Source organism: Geotrypetes seraphini, chromosome 5 (assembly GCF_902459505.1).
Source record: "Geotrypetes seraphini chromosome 5, aGeoSer1.1, whole genome shotgun sequence".
NCBI lineage: Eukaryota > Metazoa > Chordata > Amphibia > Gymnophiona > Dermophiidae > Geotrypetes > Geotrypetes seraphini.
In genome coordinates, this window is record NC_047088.1 from 98,054,105 (window position 1) to 98,071,807 (window position 17,703).

Here is a 17,703-nt window from a genome sequence, read left to right on the forward strand (position 1 = left end):
TCAGGAAAACCTACATTGATATGCGTAGAGGTTAACCTTGGACAGTGTCTCCGGCCATAGCCACCATCGCAAACTTTGACAGGCTTCCACTGTCTACTCCAAAGGCATCTGAAGGGAGTCTGTCAGTGGTGACCAGCAGGACAATAGTGCATTCTGGAAAGATTGGAGATGAGCTTTCACCCACGGTACTACCTCTATTGCCGCCACTATAGACCAGTAACTGTAGATAATGCCATGCCGTTGGGGCTAACATTGCTAGAATCTCTAAAATGCTTTTGTTTGTGAGCCTCCAGAAGAAAGACATAGCCCTCTGTCGTGTTGAATAGAATCCCCAAGTACTCCAGGAATTGCGAGGGGTACAGATGACTCTTTCAAAAACTGCAAGAGTTGGACTACATGCGTCACTGCCCTGTGGTTCTCTGTCTGGGATGGAGCCCTGATGAGCCAGTCATCCAGATATGGATGAACTTGAATCCTGGCTCTGTGCAAATGTGCTGCTGCTACTACCATTTCCTTGGTAAACGTGGGTGGTGCCATTGCAAGTCCAAATGTGAACACTGAGAACTAAAAATGTTTCTCCTGCACATGGAATCTGAGAAAACTTCTATGAGCTGGAAAAATTAGAATATGCAAGTAAGCCTTTGTCAGATCCAGATAGGCTAGATATTCCCCCGGAGCAACCGAGGCAATAATTGATCTTACTGTTTCCATATGGAACTTGGGCACTTTTAAGGCTGCATTGACCGACTTGAGATCCAGAATCTGTCTCTAATTGATTTGAATCTTTCTTTGCATGATGAAGTATATAGAGTATCTGCCCAAGCCCGATTCAGCCTCTGGCACTTTCACCACCTGGATCTACCGCAGCTGTTGCACAGTTGCTTTACTCTGGTTGCTTTCTCCAGCCTCCCCGCTGGAAAGTCTATGAAAAAAATCTCAGCTTGTACCCCTCTTGTATTATGTCCAGTACACACTGGTCTGTGCAAATTCATTCCCGGGCCTCCCAAAACTCTGCAAATTTCTCACCTATCTGGGGAAGAATGGAGAGGGATTTGACGTCATTGGGACTTTTTGGAATTATGTGCTGAATGGGCATCTTATGCAGGGTTTCATCTAGAGGCAACAAACCTCTGCCTAGCCCCTTGAAATGACCTCTGTGAAGAGAAGTTCACTGAAGACTGCTGAGGCCACCTGTAGCCTTGAATGGAGTCACAACTTGACCCTTGAGGCGCACGTGGTTTGCTATCTGAGAGAGATAGGACGCCAGTCCATTACACTGGTTATAAGGTCATCTAGCGCTTTGCCAAAAAGAATCTGTCCCTTAAAGGGCAGCTTGCTTAATGTGGTTTTAGAAGCCGAATCTCCTGCCCATTTTCTGATCCTAAGCATCCTGTGGCAGAAATAGAGTAAGTAGACACTTTACTCATGACTCTAAACATGTCATACATAGCACCTGCAATATAATCTACCGCCGACTGTACCATCTGGGGGTAGGTGCTTACCTCCAAAGTCGAAGAAGAGGAAAGCTGACAGTCGACCCAGAGAATACCGTGCAGAAAGATAGAGGGGAAGACTCACTGGATCATAGGCAAGACAGAAATCCTGACGGATCAAAAATGACACAAGAGGGAAGGAAATGCAAGAAAGTAACAGGCCGCAAACTCAAGTGTATGTACACGAACGCAAGGAGCCTGAAGAATAAGATGGGTGAATTATAAGCTATGGCACAAAAAGATAACCTTGATATCATCGGTATCACGGCAACATCTGGGACACTATGCTACCAGGATACAAGCTATACTGCAGAGACAGAGTGGGTCAAAAAGGTGGGGGCGTTGCCCTATACATCAAAGAGGGCATTGAGTCTACCGGAAATAACACACCGGAAATGAAAAATAGGGTAGAGTCTCTATGGGGAAAAAGGAACAGAAACAAAGATAGTCATCTACTACCAACCTCAAGGGCAGTCCGAAGAAATTGATGGAGAGATGACGGATGAGATTAAACGCAACTGTAAGGGAAATTTCAGACCTAGTTAAACAGAAAAAAAGACGCATTTATCACCTACAAACATTTAGGAAAACAGGGGGCGAAAGAGGACTATCTAGACAGATCTAAAGCTGTCAAAAAAGTAGTCAGAGAGACCAAACTCCGAATGGAGGAAGAGCTAGCACGGAAAATTAAGAAAGGGGATAAATCTTTCTTTAGCTATATTAGTGATAGGAAAAGAAACAAAGATGGGATAGAACGCCTGAAGCAATCGGATGGTAACTTTGTGGAATCAGATTCTGCCAAGGCAGAACTACTAAACAAATACTTCTGTTCAGTGTTCACCTGTGAAGCGCCGGAAGCTGGTCCACAGCTACAGACGGGAGATAACCAGAAAGACCCGTTTCAAGATTTCGAATTTACGCCCAGTAGCATCTACACCGAACTATCAAGACTCAAAGTAAGCAAAGCCATGGGACCGGACAACCTACACCCCAGGGTGCTCAAGGAGTTAAGTGAAGTCCTGGCAGAACCATTATCTGTTCTTTTCAATCTTTCCCTACACACAGGAAGGGTCCCCTTGGACTGAAAAACCGCCAACGTAATCCCACTCCACAAAAAGGGCTGCAGGACAGAGACAGCAAACTACAGACCAGTGAGTCTCACGTCTATAATGGGTAAACTCATGGAAACACTGATCAAACGGAATCTTGACACAATCCTAGACGAAGAAAACCTACGTGATCCATACCAACACGGGTTCACCCAGGGTAGATCCTGCAAATCTAATCTGATTAGCTTTTTGACTGGGTTACTAGACAACTGGACGCCGGAGAGTCACTGGACTTGGTATATTTGGACTTCAGTAAAGCATTTGATAGCGTCCCTCACCGAAGGTTATTGAACAAGCTGAAATTGATGGGATTAGGAGACACTAACTACATGGGCTGGGGATTGGCTGAGCGGTAGACTTCAGAGGGTGGTGGTGAACGGTACCCCATCCGAAGTGTCAGACGTGATCAATGGAGTGCCGCAGGGCTCAGTCCTGGGTCCGATTCTATTTAACTTATTCATAAGAGATATGACGCAAGGACTTAAAGGAAGGGTATCACTGTTCGCCGATGACACCAAACTTTGCAACATAGTAGGCAAAAGCTTTAGTGCCATGACCTGATAATATGCACACGACCTACTGCTGCTAGAACGATGGTCAACTACTTGGCAGCTAGGCTTCAATGCTAAAAAATGCAAGATAATGCACCTGGGAAAGAGAAACTCGCGTAGAACTTATGTACTAAATGGTGAGACCACGGCAGAACGCAATCTAGGGGTAATCATTAGTGAGGACATGAAGGCTGCCAATCAAGTGGAGAAGGTTTCCTCCAGGGCAAGACAAATGATGGGGTGTATCTGCAGAGGTTTTGTCAGCAGGAGACCTGAAGTCATGATGCCGTTATACAGATCCATGGTGAGGCCTCACTTAGAGTACTGTGTTCAGTTTTGGAGACCACACTACCGAAAGGACGTGCTGAGGATCGAGTCGGTTCAGCGAACGGCCACCAGAATGGTCTTGGGGCTCAAGGATCTCACGTATGAAGAAAGACTAAAAAAATTGCGGCTGTACTCACTTGAGGAAAGAAGAGAACGGGGAGACATGATTGAAACGTATAAGTACATCATGGGACGTATCGAGTCGCAAGATGATATCTTCTGGCTCATGGGACCCTCGACCACCAGAGGGCATCCGCTGAAAATCAGGGGAGGGAAGTTTCATGGCGACTCCAGGAAGTACTTCTTCACCGAAAGAGTGGTGGATCATTGGAACAGACTCCCATTACAGGTGATTGAGGCCAGCAGCGTGACGGATTTTAAGAGAAAATGGGATACTCGCGTGGGATCTTTAACCCTTTCAGGATCATAAGGATCGTAGGCCAATTTTTGTGGTTTTGACGACATTTTTATGGTAAAAAGGGCTTGCAGATGCCAAAAAATTGATTTTTTTTGTGAAATATCATTATTTTTTAAAAAAAAAAATCACACTTCTGGCTTATGGACAGTGTGGCAAGTGAATCTTCTCGTCAATCTGGCAACGACGCTAATGAATGAATGTCGGAACCAGTTTGTTTACATAAAGGCAGTATCCTATGGAATCCGTACATATCAAATTTAGAACTGTAGACTATCCCAATCAAAATTTATAGGATTTTAAAGTTATGGGACAAATATGTCCCTTGGTCCTGAAAGGGTTAAGGGAGTGAATTCAGGGGGAGGGAAACTTGGAATGGGCAGACTTGGTGGGCTATAGCCCTTTTCTGCCGCTTTTTTCTATGTTTTTATGTTTCTATTATTATGGGTGACTTCAATTATCCAGCGATAGACTGGAACCTAGGCACCTCCGGCTGCTGTAGGGAGACCAAGTTCCTGGATTCTAGGCAATTGCTTCCTGGAACAACTTGTCAAGGAAAATACGAGAGGAAATGCAATTCTGGACTTAATTCTAAATGGACTACGCGGACCGGCGCTAGGTGTAGAAGGGATGCTGGGAAGCAGTGATCATAATATGATCCGCTTCGACTGGACACAGGGGCTAAACATCAGACCAGAATGTCGGCCATGGCACTAAACTTCCAAAAAGGGACTTACAAAGGGATGAGACTCATGGTGGGGAAGAAGATTAAGAAGAGGATAAGCACTGTAAAAATGCTAGAGCAAGCATAGTCCCTTTTTAAGGACACGGTCACCGAGGCACAAAATCTATATATACTGCATAACACCAAGGGATCCAAGAGGAAAAAGAACAGGGAACAGACATGGCTCACTGTAGCAATGAAGGAAGTGATCAGAGACAAGAAGACCTAGTTTAAAGAAAGGAAAAGGTCAAAAATGGATGAAAACTGGAAAAAGCACAAACAACATCAAAGCAGGTGCCACAAGGCGGTAAGAAGGGCCAAAAAAGACTATGAGAAAAAAATAGCCAAGGAGGAAAAAACTTCAAGCCATTCTTTCGATATGTTAAGGGGAAATGTCCAGCGAAAGAAGTGGTGGGGCCGTTGGATGACCATGGAATAAAGGGAGCACTAAAGGAGGACAAAGCCATCGCTGACAAACTGAACACATTTTTTGCATCTGTCTTTACTGAAGAGGATATATGCAATATACCAGAAGCCGGCAGGCTATACGCAGGAAACGAGGATTGGAAACTGACAGGTTTGACGGTCAGTCTAGAAAAAGTATGCAGGCAGATTGATAGGCTTAAAAACAATAAATCTCCGGGACCGGATGGCATCTATCCGAGGGTGATCAAGGAACTGAAAGGGGCTATAGCTGAACTGCTATAACTAATAGCCAATCTGTCGATCAAATCAGGAAGGTTTCTGGAAGACTGGAAAGTGGCGAATGTCATGCCGATCTTCAAGAAAGGTTTGAGGGGAGATCCGGGAAACTACAGACCGGTGAGTCTGACCTCGGTACCAGGAAAGATGGTAGAGGCGCTGATAAAGGACAGCATCACTGATCACCTTGACGGACATGAGCTGATGAGGACCAGTCAGCACGGCTTCAGCAAGGGAAGGTCTTGCTTGACGAACTTGCTGCACTTCTTCGAGAGAGTAAACAGGCAGACAGACAAGGGTGAGCTGGTCGACATTGTATATCTGGATTTTCAGAAGGCATTTGACAAGGTCCCGCATGAATGACTACTTTGAAAAATTGCAAGCCATGGAATCGAAGCAAAATCCTCATGTGGATTAAAAACTGGCAGGAAGATAGGAAACAGAGATTGGGGGTAACTGGACAATGCGTCACGAGTGGAGTGCTGCAGGGTTCGGTACTTGGACCCGTGCTCTTCAACCTATTTATAAACGACCTGGAAACTGGTACGATGAATGAAGTGATTAAATTTGCGGACGATACAAAGTTATTCAGAGTGGTGAAGAGGCAGAAGGATTGCGAAGACCTGCAACATGACATAAACACGCTCGAGAAATGGGCCGCCACATGGCAAATGAGGTTTAACATAGATAAATGTAAGGTGATGCATGTATTCACGAATACAGGATGTCTGGTGCGGTACTCGGAAAGACCCCCCAGGAATGAGACCTGTACGGTGGCGGTGAAAAGGGCGAACAGATTGCTAGGAATGATTAAGAAGGGGATCACGAGTAGATCGGAGAAGGTTATCATGCTGCTGTACCGGGCCAAGGTATGCCCCCACCTAGAATAACGCATCCAGCACTGGTCGCTGTACATGAAGAAGGACACGGTACTACTCGAAAGGGTCCAGAGAAGAACGACTAAAGTGGTTAAAGGGCTGCAGGAGCTGCCATACAGTGAGAGATTAGAGAAACTAGGCCTCTTCTACCTTGAAAAGAGGAGATTAAGAGAGGATATGATCGAAACATTCAAGATAATGAAGGGAATAGACTTAGTAGATAAAGACAGGTTGTTCACCCTCTCCAAGGTAGAGAGGAGAGGGCACTCTCTAAAGTTAAAAGGGGATAGATTGCATACAAAGGTAAGGAAGTTCTTCTTTACCCAGAGAGTGGTAGAAAACTAGAACGCTCTTCCGGAGGCTGTTATAGGGGAAAACACCCTCCAGGGATTCAAAGCAAAGTTAGACAAGTTCCTGCTGAACCAGAACGTACGCAGGTAAGGCTAGTCTCAGTCTCAGTTAGGGCACTGGTCTTTGACCCAAGGGCCGCCATGGGAGCAGACTACTGGGCACGATGGACCATTGGTCTGAGCTAGCAGCGGCAATTTTTATGGCAGGCAAATACCACAAAGGAAGCCACCACTGCTGCCTTAAGACCTAAAGCCAAGGCCTCAAATTGCCTTTTGAGAATCAGATCCAATCTGCAGTCCTGAGCATTCTTCAGAACCACACCCCCTTTGCCAGGAAGCGAAGTATGATTTGTAACCTGTGCCAACAAAGAATCTACCTCATATGATGTAAACAGTTGCTGGAAATTGAAAGCCATAGGATACAGCTTAGACATTGCCCTAGCCCCTCGCAAGGGCCCCTCTGGTATTTCTCAGGGCTCAGTCAGCATCATAGTGATCTCAGAATGCAAAGGGAAAAATGTGACCTGGGTATTAGAGCTGCTCAGCAGTGAGCACTATGTCGAAGCAGTTTGCAGAATCCCTAAATCCAGTTCCCGTAGAGCAGTGGCCTCAAACTCAAACCCTTAGTGGGGCAACATTTTGGATTTGTAGGTACTTGGGAGGGCTGCAGAAAAAAATAGTTAATGTCTTATTAAAGAAATGACAACTTTGCATGAGGTAAAACTCTTTATAGTTTATAAATCTTTCCTTTAACAATTAAAGGAAAGATTTATAAACTATAGAGTTTTACCTTATGCAAAATTGTCATTAACTATTTTTCTGCGGCCCTCCAAGTACCCTGTTTTTTCTGCAGCCCTCACATTTAAAGTTTAATATCTTTCCTTTCTCAAAACTGACACATTTCAATCACTATATTGAAAATAAAATCATTTTCCCTACCTTTGTTGGCTGGTGACTTTATTTTTCTGTGCTTTTAACTGTTTCCAGGGCCTTCTTGTCCTTTGATTGTTTTTCTCTCCGTCTTCACTTTCTGCCTTGCATCCATCTTTGGCATTAACTTAATATTCAATTTTTCTACTTTCTTTTCAAAATCTACGTTTCCATGTCTTCCCTTCCCTTCTATCTCTCTCTTCTTCCGTCCCTATTTCCATGGTCTGACATCTTTCTTTCCTTTCTCTCCCTCCCTCCTTCCTTCCTTCCCCCTGGTCTGGCATCTGTCTCCTTCTAACCCCCAACTTTTTATTTCTTTCACCCTGCCACCTTCTTTCTTTCTCTCTCTCTCCATGCCCCCTTTCTTTCTATATGTCTGGCTTTCTCTCTCTTTCCGTGCCCCCTTTTTTTCTTTTTTTCTTTCTCCATGCCCGCCCTTTCTTTCTGTCTTTCTCTCTCCATGCCCCTTTCTGTCTGTGTCCCATCTCCCTTCTTTCTTTCTGTCTCCCTGTCCCCCCCTTTCTTTCTTTATTTCTCCCTGCCCTCCCCCAAGCCACCACCATTGGGGAACAGGCCGCCACTGCCGCAATCGGGGAACAGGCCAGCGCCGAGGTCTTAGCTCTCCCTTCTTACCTTCCCCAGTGCGGGGCCGACCAATTCTCATCACCTGACGTCAATTCTAATGTCGAGGAGGAAATTCTGGGCCAGCTAGGCAGCGATTGGCTGGCCCGGAACTTCCTCCCCGACGTTAGAATTGATGTCGGGTGGCGAGAATTGGTCAGCTCCGAGCTGGGAAAGATAAGCAGGGAGAGCTAAGACCTCGGCGCTGGCCTGTTCCCCGATTGTGGTGGCTTGGAGGAGGGCAGTGAGACGGGAAGGGAAGCAGATTGAGGAACCCTGCTTTAGGTGAGCCGCAGTCGCGGTCTGTATGCTATTGTCCTGTCCACAATCGGAAAACTTGTGAAGTGGAGAGGACAGATCGTGGGCCGCAAAATAGTCCCTGGGGGGCTGCGTGTTTGAGACCGCTGCTGTAGAGAGACTACAAAGATTTCATTTAAGTTGGATGGCTTACAGAGCCTGCACTATGTTGGATCCTCTCCCTGGTCTAGGGCTGCTATAACCTCCTGGCTGTCCTCGTACCCATGAGAATTTGTGTCTCCTATAGAGTAGGTACTTCTGGAGAAAAGAGGCATAGACTTCTCTGACTGGACCTCAGGCTTCTATTGTCCCTTTTCTGGAAAAGGAGCCAGATTCTGCAAAGACAAACTCTCCTATGTGCTAAACCACACAGTCTCAGCTGGGCTTGGAGACTGTTTGTACTTTACATAGGCCTCATTACATGAAGGACACAAAATTAGAGTAAAAACCTAACCCAAGTCCCTGGAGGATCTCTTTAGGACTCCCTCAGGGGATCTCCCTGTAAAAATGGTGTTTGCGTACTTTCGCTTCGCTGGTGGGGCTGAATCGCCTGTAGAGGACTCTAGCAGGGTTTATGTCCCAATTCGAGTTTTCTTTGCCTCTGAGTCTCTGGAGGGTCCTGGGAAGGGGCTAAGTCCAATGCTCTCACCCCCTCTCACATGCCCTGGCATGCAGTGCATGGTCACTCCTCAGTGCAAAATGTCATGATACCTGAGGAGTCACCTATGGAGTCCATCCTGATTGATTCTAGACCCAAATGAGGTGTTTTGAAGCAGGGAGATACTTTTAAAATAAAATCAGGAAATCCAAGATGGCTACTTTGGCAGCGATTTTGGCACCATAAATGACCCAGGAGAGCTATAAAAATGGACAAAAATATGTTACAAAAGAGATTAAGTTCTTACCTTGATAATATCTTTTCTAGTAGATAGGAATGGTATGCTGACCCTTAGGGTACTCTGTCCATTCTCGCGAGCATACTGCAGAAAGATGTCAATCACAGCTTTTGAAACCTTTTCCTTCTTTCAGGATTCTGCTTCCCCTTCAGTTCATTCCAACGCTTGCAAGAGCTCTAGAGTAAAAGACAGGAGAAGGAGGGACACAGGAACTCCCCAAAACCAAGGTTCTGATCTGCTCATATAATATTATAATAGTCAATAATGAAACTGTAATGTATAAATGAAAACAAATCAAATAAAAGCAACAGCTTGAATATTAGTGGAGCACAATTATTTCATGAGATTCAATTTACAAACTGATTCTGAACCCGACTGGCAGAGAAGTGTTAGCTATGGAGAGGACCATGAAGCATAAGGCAGAAATGGGCACATCAGAAATTATCACTAACACACACCTTCAGGAACTTCATCCCCACAAGGAGGAACCCTTTCTTCTCAAAGCGCTGTATGATGCTCCCAGTCAGTCCACGCTGCACTCCATCTGGTTTGATGGCAATGAAAGTACGTTCCTGGTTACTTGCCATTGTCCTATATTGAGAGAACAAGATTGCACAGTGAATTCCAGCTGCTGATTTTTTTTGACTCTTCCACCATCATCTCTACCCCCCCCCCCCGCAGCATACATGTTACCTGTGAAAGGGTTGTTCGACCCCCCAAAGGGGTCACAACCCACAGGTTGAGAACTGCTGCTCTAGAGGCTCGTGGTCTACTGTCAGGCAGAGATTTGGGCCATTGATCTGCCACGCTGGCTATCAGGTCATCCAGACCCCTTCTAAACAACATTTGTCCTTAGAAAGGGAGTCTGCTGAGGTGGAATGCCCACCCTGCCCTGTAATGCTCTAATCCTGCTCCCAGTCCCACCCTAGCCCCACCCCCCACTGCCTGCTCTTGTCAGGCAGGGAGGAAGTCCATGCATGCGTGAACTTCCTCCCTGCCCGACTCGATTTGAGGAGGTTTTTCAAAACCCGGACAAAGTGTCAGGTTTTGAAAAGCTGCCCAGACCTCCGGACATGTCCGGGGAAATTTGGACATCCGGTAACCCTACATAAGGTAACCCTAGCTCAGGGGTCTCAAAGTCCCTCCTTGAGGGCCGCAATCCAGTCAGGTTTTCAGGATTTCCCTAATGAATATGCATGAGATCTATATGAATGCACCGCTTTCAATGCATATTCATTGGGGAAATCCTGAAAACCCGATTGGATTGCGGCCCTCAAGGAGGGACATTGCGATCCATGCCCTTGCTATTAGTAAGATGGACTTGGGAAAATCCCACTGATTGTTTCTGAGGTAAGCAGCATAAAATCTGTTTTGCTCTTTTGGGATCTTGCTAGGTGCTTGTAACCTGGATTGGCCACTCTTGGAAATAGAATACTAGGCTTGACGGATCTTCGGTCTGTCTCAAAATGACAACTTTTATGTTATTATGTTAATCTCCAGCCTGAAACTGGGTAATTCTTTCCTTTATACTTTCCAACATGTTTTCTTGTACAGGACCTCCTCTGCCCCCTCTCCCATGGCAAAGGAGTATAAGGTTACTCAACCCAGCTATTGTCATAGATAATTATCAACAATTCATAACTGGCCTGCCTGGACCTGTTTAGGCATGCATCTTTCATATCCTGTCATGAGTCATCTCATCCTTCTCCCTCCCCAGGCATGAAATACAAGTTCCCCTTTCCCCTCCCTTCCCAAGGGCCAAACCTTCTGATGTTTTGCTGAGTTCATCCCCTGTCCTGGAGGAAGCTACAGTCATAATTAGAATTGTATAATGTGACAGTGTCAGCATCTTACATGATCTCCCTCTGTGCCCCTTTGATCAGAAGCGAAGCAATGGCTGCTGACAGATCAGTCTATGAAGGGATGTAACAGAGTGGTGTTTCTCCAAACTTTGACTCCCCTCTTTTTCTCTCTTGCACTCTGCCCTGCCCTTTCTACTCCTCTTCCTATTTTTAATTCTATTTTCAGCTAATTGTATACTTCCCTGGTTCAGTGTGAAGATAAAAGCTCGGTCCTGTCTCTTCTTTCCTGAGCCTCAAGCCAGCAGTAGTGTGTGTTTTAGCTCCTCCCAGCTAGGAAAATTATCCAGCAACAGCAGCTTTGGCTGTCCTGTTCCACTAGTTGGTCTTTCTTCCTCCTGCCTCACACTTTATTTTAGATTTCTTTGAACAAATACAAATGAGAAGAGGAAAATGGAATAGTGAGAGTATGGGTTGAAAGAACTTAGAAAAATAAAGATATCAGAGAAGAACAAGGGGCTAAAGAAGCCTGAGGGAAAAGAATGAAGAGTTGGAGAGACAAGGATGAATCTATTTCATTTCATTAACATTTATAATCTGTTTACATGCTTAAAAGGTACTGATATACAAACAGATGTTTTTCAGCAACAGGAAATAGTAGAATTAGAACATAACTGAGGTAACATCAGGAAATACTTTTTCACGGAGAAAGTGGTGGATGCCTGGAATACCCTACCAAGAGAGGTGGTGGAGACAAAAACAGTGATGGAATTCAAAAATGCGTGGGATAAACACAGAGGATCCTTATTTAGAAATCAAAGCAAAACATAAACGCCATTCACACTTTAAACAGAACATGAGGGGATGTAAGCTGCATCAAGCAGCAGGTACATCGCTGACCATGTTTAATGCAAATTGCCATTTATCTAGAAGCTAATCCAAGCTCAACAAAATTATATAAATAGTTGGCCCACATTATTTTATGGATGAGGACTGAGGGTGAAACTTAGAGGAAAATAGGAAAAACATTATGATAACCTCAAGACTTGGATGGAACAGAGGGTGGGGACAGCTGAAGACGTGGATAAGTGAAAAGATGGCATTGTACAGAGACTTTTACAGTGTGTACATACACATTAACAGAGCTGCCAAGTTACTTGTTCCAGGAGGAAGACTTTATTTTACCTGTCCTAGTTTTAAAGTTACATCCTAAAGCAGTGTGATATTTGTAGTCCCTGATTCTAGTTATTAAAATCTATGCTGCATGTCCCATAATGCTTCGGATGAGGTTGGCAGAAATCCAGGACTGGCCTTTATCTCCCTCCTAGAACAGGATCATTTGTAAGTTCTGCATTTATAACTTAATTCTGGGAAAGAATCTGAAAGTTAGTAGCTTTCAGGTACTGTGTGTGATTCTGAGGATAGCCTACCCTGTAATTAAGCATACTACGATAAGGTTAGATAAAATGGCACATTTTTAAAAAAATAATATATAACAACTTAAGAATAGCCATATTGGGTCAGACCAATGGTCTATCTAGCCCTATCTCCACAGTGGTCAATCCAGGACACAAATACCTGGCAAAAACCCAAATAAGAACATAAGAAATGCCTCCGCTGGGTCAGACCTGAGGTCCATCGCGCCCAGCAGTCCGCTCACGCGGCGGCCCATCAGGTCCAGGACCTGTGCAGTAATCTTTTATCTATACCCCTCTATCCCCTTTTCCAGCAGGAAATTGTCCAATCCTTTCTTAAACCCCAGTACCGTTCGCTGCCCTATAACGTCCTCTGGAAGCACATTCTAGGTGTCCACCATACGTTGGGTAAAGAAGAACTTCCTAGCATTCGTTTTGAATCTGTCCCCTTTCAACTTTTCCAAATGCCCTCTTGTTTTTTTATTTTCTGAAAGTTTGAAGAATCTGTCCCTCTCTACTCCCTCTATGCCCTTCATGATCTTGTAAGTCTCTATCATATCCCCTCTAAGTCTTCTCTTCTCCAGGGAAAAGAGACCCAGTTTCTCCAATCTCTCAGCGTATGAAAGGCTTTCCATCCCCTTAATCAGTCGTGTCACTCTCCTCTGAACTCTCTCAAGTAACACCATATCCTTCTTAAGGTATGGTGACCAATACTGGACGCAGTACTCAAAATGCGGATGCACCATTGCCCGTTGCAACATTCTATGCAACATTCCATTGCAACATTCTATGCTACTGATCCCAGAGCAAGCAGTGGCTTCCCCTGTCTGTCTCAATAGCAGACTATGGACTTTTCCACCAGGAGCAGATACATTATACAGATCCTTCATTTGTACCTGAGGGCAGGCCTGGATTTATGCACAGGTTTACTAAGCTTGTGCTCCCTCTGATCCATATTTCCTATCCCCTTCTCTCCCACAAAGGCTCTGGATCTCCTTATTGTACTTCTGTGTGAGAAGTGAGGCCTGTGAACTCAGGGCTGTGGCAGACTCAGTCATTTCCTTCTATTGTCTACAGAACTGAACTGTGGATACCATGGAAAGAAGAAACACTGGGATGCGAGTGAAAGGGCAAAATTGGATCTTTGTTTCAAGTTTATTATTATGTGATAGCCTGCTAATCAAGTTATATCTATGCGGCTTATAATGCAAATTGTGTAAAATAGAAAGAAGTCTAATAAAAATATGACAATAAGGAAAAAAGCGAAGAACTACAATTTATAAAAGTAAAGAAAGACTGAAAGAAGGTAGGTAACATGAAAGGTTAGGTTTATGTATTCCAACTGGTATGTTCGGCAATACTATTAAAAAGAACTAACTAATAATAGGATGTTTCTGAATAGAAACTTTTTAAGCTCAAAGGTCTACAATAGAGTGGGGTGGAAATCAATTAAAATTTCTGAAGACAGAGATGCCAGAGGTGAACCATCGCTCAAACTTATTCTTATATTTCATGCAGGAAATCTTTAGAAACATATCTTTCTGATAAACTAGAATGATGATTTTAAATTGTATTTTAACTAAAGTTGAACTAGATTTCCAAAGAAATTGCTGTAGGTTGCCTTTTTTTTAATTAATATGCCTTCTTATTATTAGTTTTTAGGAAATTTTTAAATAGAATATTATTATTTTCTGTATTTGATTACTCATGATGGACCTTGTGATATTGTATGTTCTTCCCTGAACTTGTTGTGAACCGCCCAGAACTGATGGTGGGGCGGTATATATGAAAATAAAATTATTATTATTATTATTATACCTAGGAGTGAGATTGAAGGCCAAAGAGTGAGAATTTTCAGAAGGTACATCCACGGTATAAATCTAGAATGACGTGTAAAATTGCTTTGCAAATGAATCAAGGCAGCATTAAATGATATTGGCTTTTCTTTGGAGCCTCTGAAAGAATACAGACAAAATGAAGGACAGAGCAAGGGGATGTAGTAGGCTGGAAGGGGTGCTCAGATTTCTTCCTACTAGTTGGACCACTTGGTTTACTTCTCTAAGGCTATCCTCTGATGAAAGTGGTGAAGCTCTAATGAGACTAGATGGGCTATTTGGCCTTTATCTGCCATCATGTTTCTAGGAGTGAGAAATAGGGCTCAAAGAGTGTGAGAGTAAGAAAGCTTTCACATGAACTCTGATTTTGCATCTATGTTAAGGTAGAAGGAATCAAATTGGAGAAATGGAGAGCATTACACTCCATTACATAAATATTTATGAATTGCTGATATATCCCAATTGAAGTTCAATGCGATTTCCAAATTAATTCGAGGCTGGCCATCTCCAGGAATTACATACAATCTTACATTAAGATCAAAACAGAGAAAATCTGCTCATCTGTTACAGTGAAAGAGGTAACTTGCAGTCAGATAGGTTTTCAACCCTTTACAAAATCATCTGTTAGTGTGAATGAGATTCTTGCAAACAGATAGGTCTTCAGGCCTTTAAGGAAACTGTCATAAGGGAGGATAGTTCTTAATTGTATTGGAAAAGAGTTCCACCATTTTGCCACTAGATATGGAAAAGATGAAGCGTTTATTGTTTTATATTTAATACCTCTAGGATTTGAAAATCTTAGCCTCAGATGATTGCTAATCAAATAATAGGTCTCAACAGCTGGTAGTTCTACTAATTTAATCATAAAGTCTGGGATTTCTCCATGGAAGATCAAGAAAACCAATGTACATAATTTAAAAACACCTTTACTTCAAAAGGAAGCCAATAGAATCTAATATAAAAGTGTCACATTATCATATCTTGTTGCTGAGAATATAAACCTACAAGCAACATTCTGGATGGCCTGTAATGTGCATGTGTTGTATGCATGTGTATCCTGCACCTAACAGCCACCATGTAACTAAAAAAAAAAAAAAAAAAAAAAAAAAGACTTCCAAACTTGCCACAGTAAAAGAGGCTTCAGCTGTGACTGGAATTTTTTTATTTTCTTTGGGAGTTTTTCCCTTTGTTTTTTTTTGCTTGCACTCTATTGGGCCTGTGCACAAGAGCTATGCCTAATGCTCAGCTCTTTTGCGCAGGCACCGTTTCTCCCCCTTTCACTGCAGTACTCTGCACAAATAACGTGCACATAATTTTCATTCTATTTGTATTGCTGAGAAAATGAAATTTGCTCCCAACTCGGTGTTTTCCACCCGGTTGCTGGAACTCTGTGCATCTGGTCCAAGATCGCTTTCTTGTAATCTAATATATCTGAATCTGAGAGGGTGAGGCATTGGATAACAGGTATTTCCTTCCTGAGTCCTGTTTTTCTGCTTCACATTAGTGGTTTTCAAAGCTGATCCTCCAGAACTGAACATCAACATAACCAAAAAATGTGCAAATAGTTCTAGTTCTCAAAGCAAATGTATGCAAACATAATATTCCATGTGGCCATCGTTATATAAAATAAGCTCTGTTGGGGGCCCTGGAAAACTGGATTTGAGAAGCAGTATTAGTGTTTATAAGGGGGGGGGGGGGCTGGGTAAAAGAGTTTTGATCATGATCAGCACAGTAGCACCATTACAATGATTTGTTCTAGCAGCAGGCATGATAGTAGCCATATGTGATAGCTCTATGATCAGATAAAAGAGAAAGGAGTTTACAGTGACCTTGAAAAGTTATCAAAATGATATTCAGAAGTTCAAATATCCTCTTAATCATCCACACGGTCTCTTTCTCTCACACTTACCTTCTTTTCTCTGTACTTCTTTTTCTTTGCTTCAAACTGACACTTTATCTCTGTTTTAAACTGACTATCATACTTTCTCTCATTTTCATACTGTCTCTGTTTAATACTGCTTTTCTGTTTTTATATTTTCTTTCTCCCTCTCTATTAAGTTCTCTTGTCTCAATGTTGTTGTCCTTACCTCTTTCCGTGTATGTTTGTCCTGTCTCTTCTTGAGTCTTTGCTGGATCTCTGCAATTGAACATTTATTCCTCAAACACCTACAGGCGTGTCTTTCAAAGCACGCCCCCAACACACAGAAAGGAAGCCTATCACTCAGTACTAGACTATATCTCCCCTTGGACACCCAGAGCAGTGCAGGATGTCACTCAGAGACACTAACACCAGGAAGAAGTATCACTGTCTCAGACACCAGACCAGAGAACTAATCTATTGAGAGACTGACAGGATATCGCCCAAACCAGGAAACTTACTGTATTATTGAGGTAGACGGCATGGAATAAACTGAGACAGACAGACAGCATATCCCCGAGAGCCACTCAGACCAGTCATGCTTGTCATTCTGTTTCCAGATTAGTGAACTCTGAAGTTATGCAGCAGTGCATGGCTCAGTCATGAAAAAGAAAAAGGATGTGAAAAAAATGGCTAGGTGTACAAAGAGAAGGGGATTCAGGAAATGGTATTCCGTTAACCCAGCAGCAACTTGCCGTTTATGGTCAACTCTTACTTTACTAGTGCATGCAGGGATTTGTAGTTTATTTCAACACAGATACTCCTACGCTCTCTCTCTTCTTTCATTGACCCGTCCCGTACAACAATCTCCTCATCCTTTTTGCCCCTACATTTACCTTGTAATTTATATCACTGCATAATGTCAGGAAAGAACTCCCTCACCCCTAATTTATTATTATTATTACTACTACTACTACTACTACTACTACTATTAATCATTTCTATAGCGCTACTAGGCATAGGTAGCACTGTACATCAAAATACAGAAGAAACAGTCTCTGCTTAAAAGAGCTTACAATCTATCTGAATAAATCCCCTCTCTCTAATAGCAGACATGAAAATAACATCTCTGTTTAGGTAACATCAGTTGGTATGTAAAAATAAAATAATTATTATAGCTTGTACAGCACTGCAAGTCTGAGATTTAAACGCTGCTGGATAGTAGTTGATATATTGTCCAGTGCACAGGGAGAGGTTCCCATGTTTACTGTTTCACTGACGTTTCTCCATAAAGTTTAATTTGAAAAAAAAAAAAAAAAAATCCCGGAAGGAACAAAGAAACAGCTTCCACCCAAGCTGAGCCGTCGACAGACTATCTGCCACTTATCAGAGGTTGGTTTTTCACATCTTTTGTAGCTGGTTCGACGTGAGTATACGTATCAATATAGACGTGTACAACACACATGAATCTGTAAGTGGGGATGGCTCAGCACTAAAATAGCA

The 17,703-nt window shown here is 43.1% G+C and overlaps 2 protein-coding genes across 10 annotated transcripts in view; one reads left to right on the top strand and one right to left on the bottom strand.

Moving 5' to 3' along the window:
* Positions 1-16,915, bottom strand: part of LOC117360496 (nucleoside diphosphate kinase-like) — a 66,585-nt gene extending 49,670 nt beyond the window's left edge. Inside the window, exons 1-3 of one of the 6 annotated variants that reach the window (XM_033944322.1) lie at positions 16,430-16,544; positions 11,338-11,515; positions 9,752-9,884 (exon numbers count right to left, since the gene is read on the bottom strand). In XM_033944322.1, the coding sequence (XP_033800213.1) occupies positions 9,752-9,880 (129 nt within the window). In that variant the 5' untranslated portion in view covers positions 9,881-9,884; positions 11,338-11,515; positions 16,430-16,544. The other 5 variants (XM_033944323.1, XM_033944320.1, XM_033944324.1 and 2 more) reach the window with 5 other exon arrangements.
* A 613-nt stretch (positions 16,916-17,528) lies between these two features.
* Positions 17,529-17,703, top strand: part of KCTD13 (potassium channel tetramerization domain containing 13) — a 30,856-nt gene continuing 30,681 nt past the window's right edge. For 2 of the 4 annotated variants that reach the window (XM_033944315.1, XM_033944318.1), the window contains exon 1: positions 17,529-17,592. The gene's annotated coding sequence lies outside the window, so the exon portion shown is untranslated. Of the gene's footprint in view, positions 17,672-17,703 lie in introns of all 4 variants that reach the window. The other 2 variants (XM_033944317.1, XM_033944316.1) reach the window with 2 other exon arrangements.